This window comes from Sphaeroforma arctica (assembly GCF_001186125.1).
Source record: "Sphaeroforma arctica JP610 unplaced genomic scaffold supercont1.6534, whole genome shotgun sequence".
In the NCBI taxonomy this organism is placed as follows: domain Eukaryota; class Ichthyosporea; order Ichthyophonida; genus Sphaeroforma; species Sphaeroforma arctica.
This window is the reverse complement of record NW_014034024.1, coordinates 864-1,630: the sequence shown is the minus strand read 5'-3', so window position 1 is coordinate 1,630 and position 767 is coordinate 864. Positions and strand designations below refer to the sequence as shown.

General features: G+C 44.2%; 1 protein-coding gene across 1 annotated transcript; it reads right to left on the bottom strand.

The window, feature by feature from the left end:
• Positions 1 to 41: 41 nt before the first annotated feature.
• Positions 42 to 299, bottom strand: SARC_15678 (hypothetical protein; the record flags this gene model as incomplete). The annotated part of the gene is made up of 1 exon (XM_014290211.1): positions 42 to 299. A coding segment is annotated over one exon (258 nt), but the record flags the coding sequence as incomplete, so codon positions are not given.
• Positions 300 to 767: the final 468 nt, after the last annotated feature.

Below are 767 nucleotides of genomic sequence, written 5' to 3'. Positions count from 1 at the left end.
AGGCGTTTTGACAAAAAAAAGGGATTGCTATAGACATTCTCTCACTCACCTTTGCACCCGGAAGCGGCCGATTGTATAACGGCTTCAGTGAAGAAGTCACTCGCCGACGAGGCTAACTTGGACAGAATCGCAGGCGACATGTTACCTAACAACGCTTTCCTGAGAAAGCACTCCTGGGCCTGTCCCAACATGATGCTAATCATAGTGGAGAGGACATCCATCTGCATATCCATCTGCGGCGACCGCCCAAACTTTACAGTACATACGTCCCGTACATAAGTGAAGGCCCCGGCAGCCGCCTGTGGGGGAGAGTGAGAGGTAGCGGCGAATTATTTTTATGAACAAAGCATGCGAAATACTCCTGGTAGCGTAATCATCGCATGGCGGAGGAACAATATATTCAAATATATATAATGTACAAATTTAACGGGAAACTTGGTACAACTTTGTTTATGTAGAAGTCTGTATGGACTTTACAAATGCCGATAACACATTATGCGGGGGATATAAACTTAGCTACACATGGTTGCGTATGCGCCCACAAACACAGCCTAGCGTATAGCGTATATTGAGACCTTGCCTATATATAGGTCCACAGAGACAAAGCGCTGTCGCAGAAGCAAGTCAAAAGCCCGCATCAAACCCAGTACCTGATATGATTTATTTAAATAAGTGTGTGTGCAGAGACGAGGCACAGCGATGTCGTATAGATAACTGTACAATTCCACATATTATAAAAAGACTATCTCTAAACTCTTTACATATTT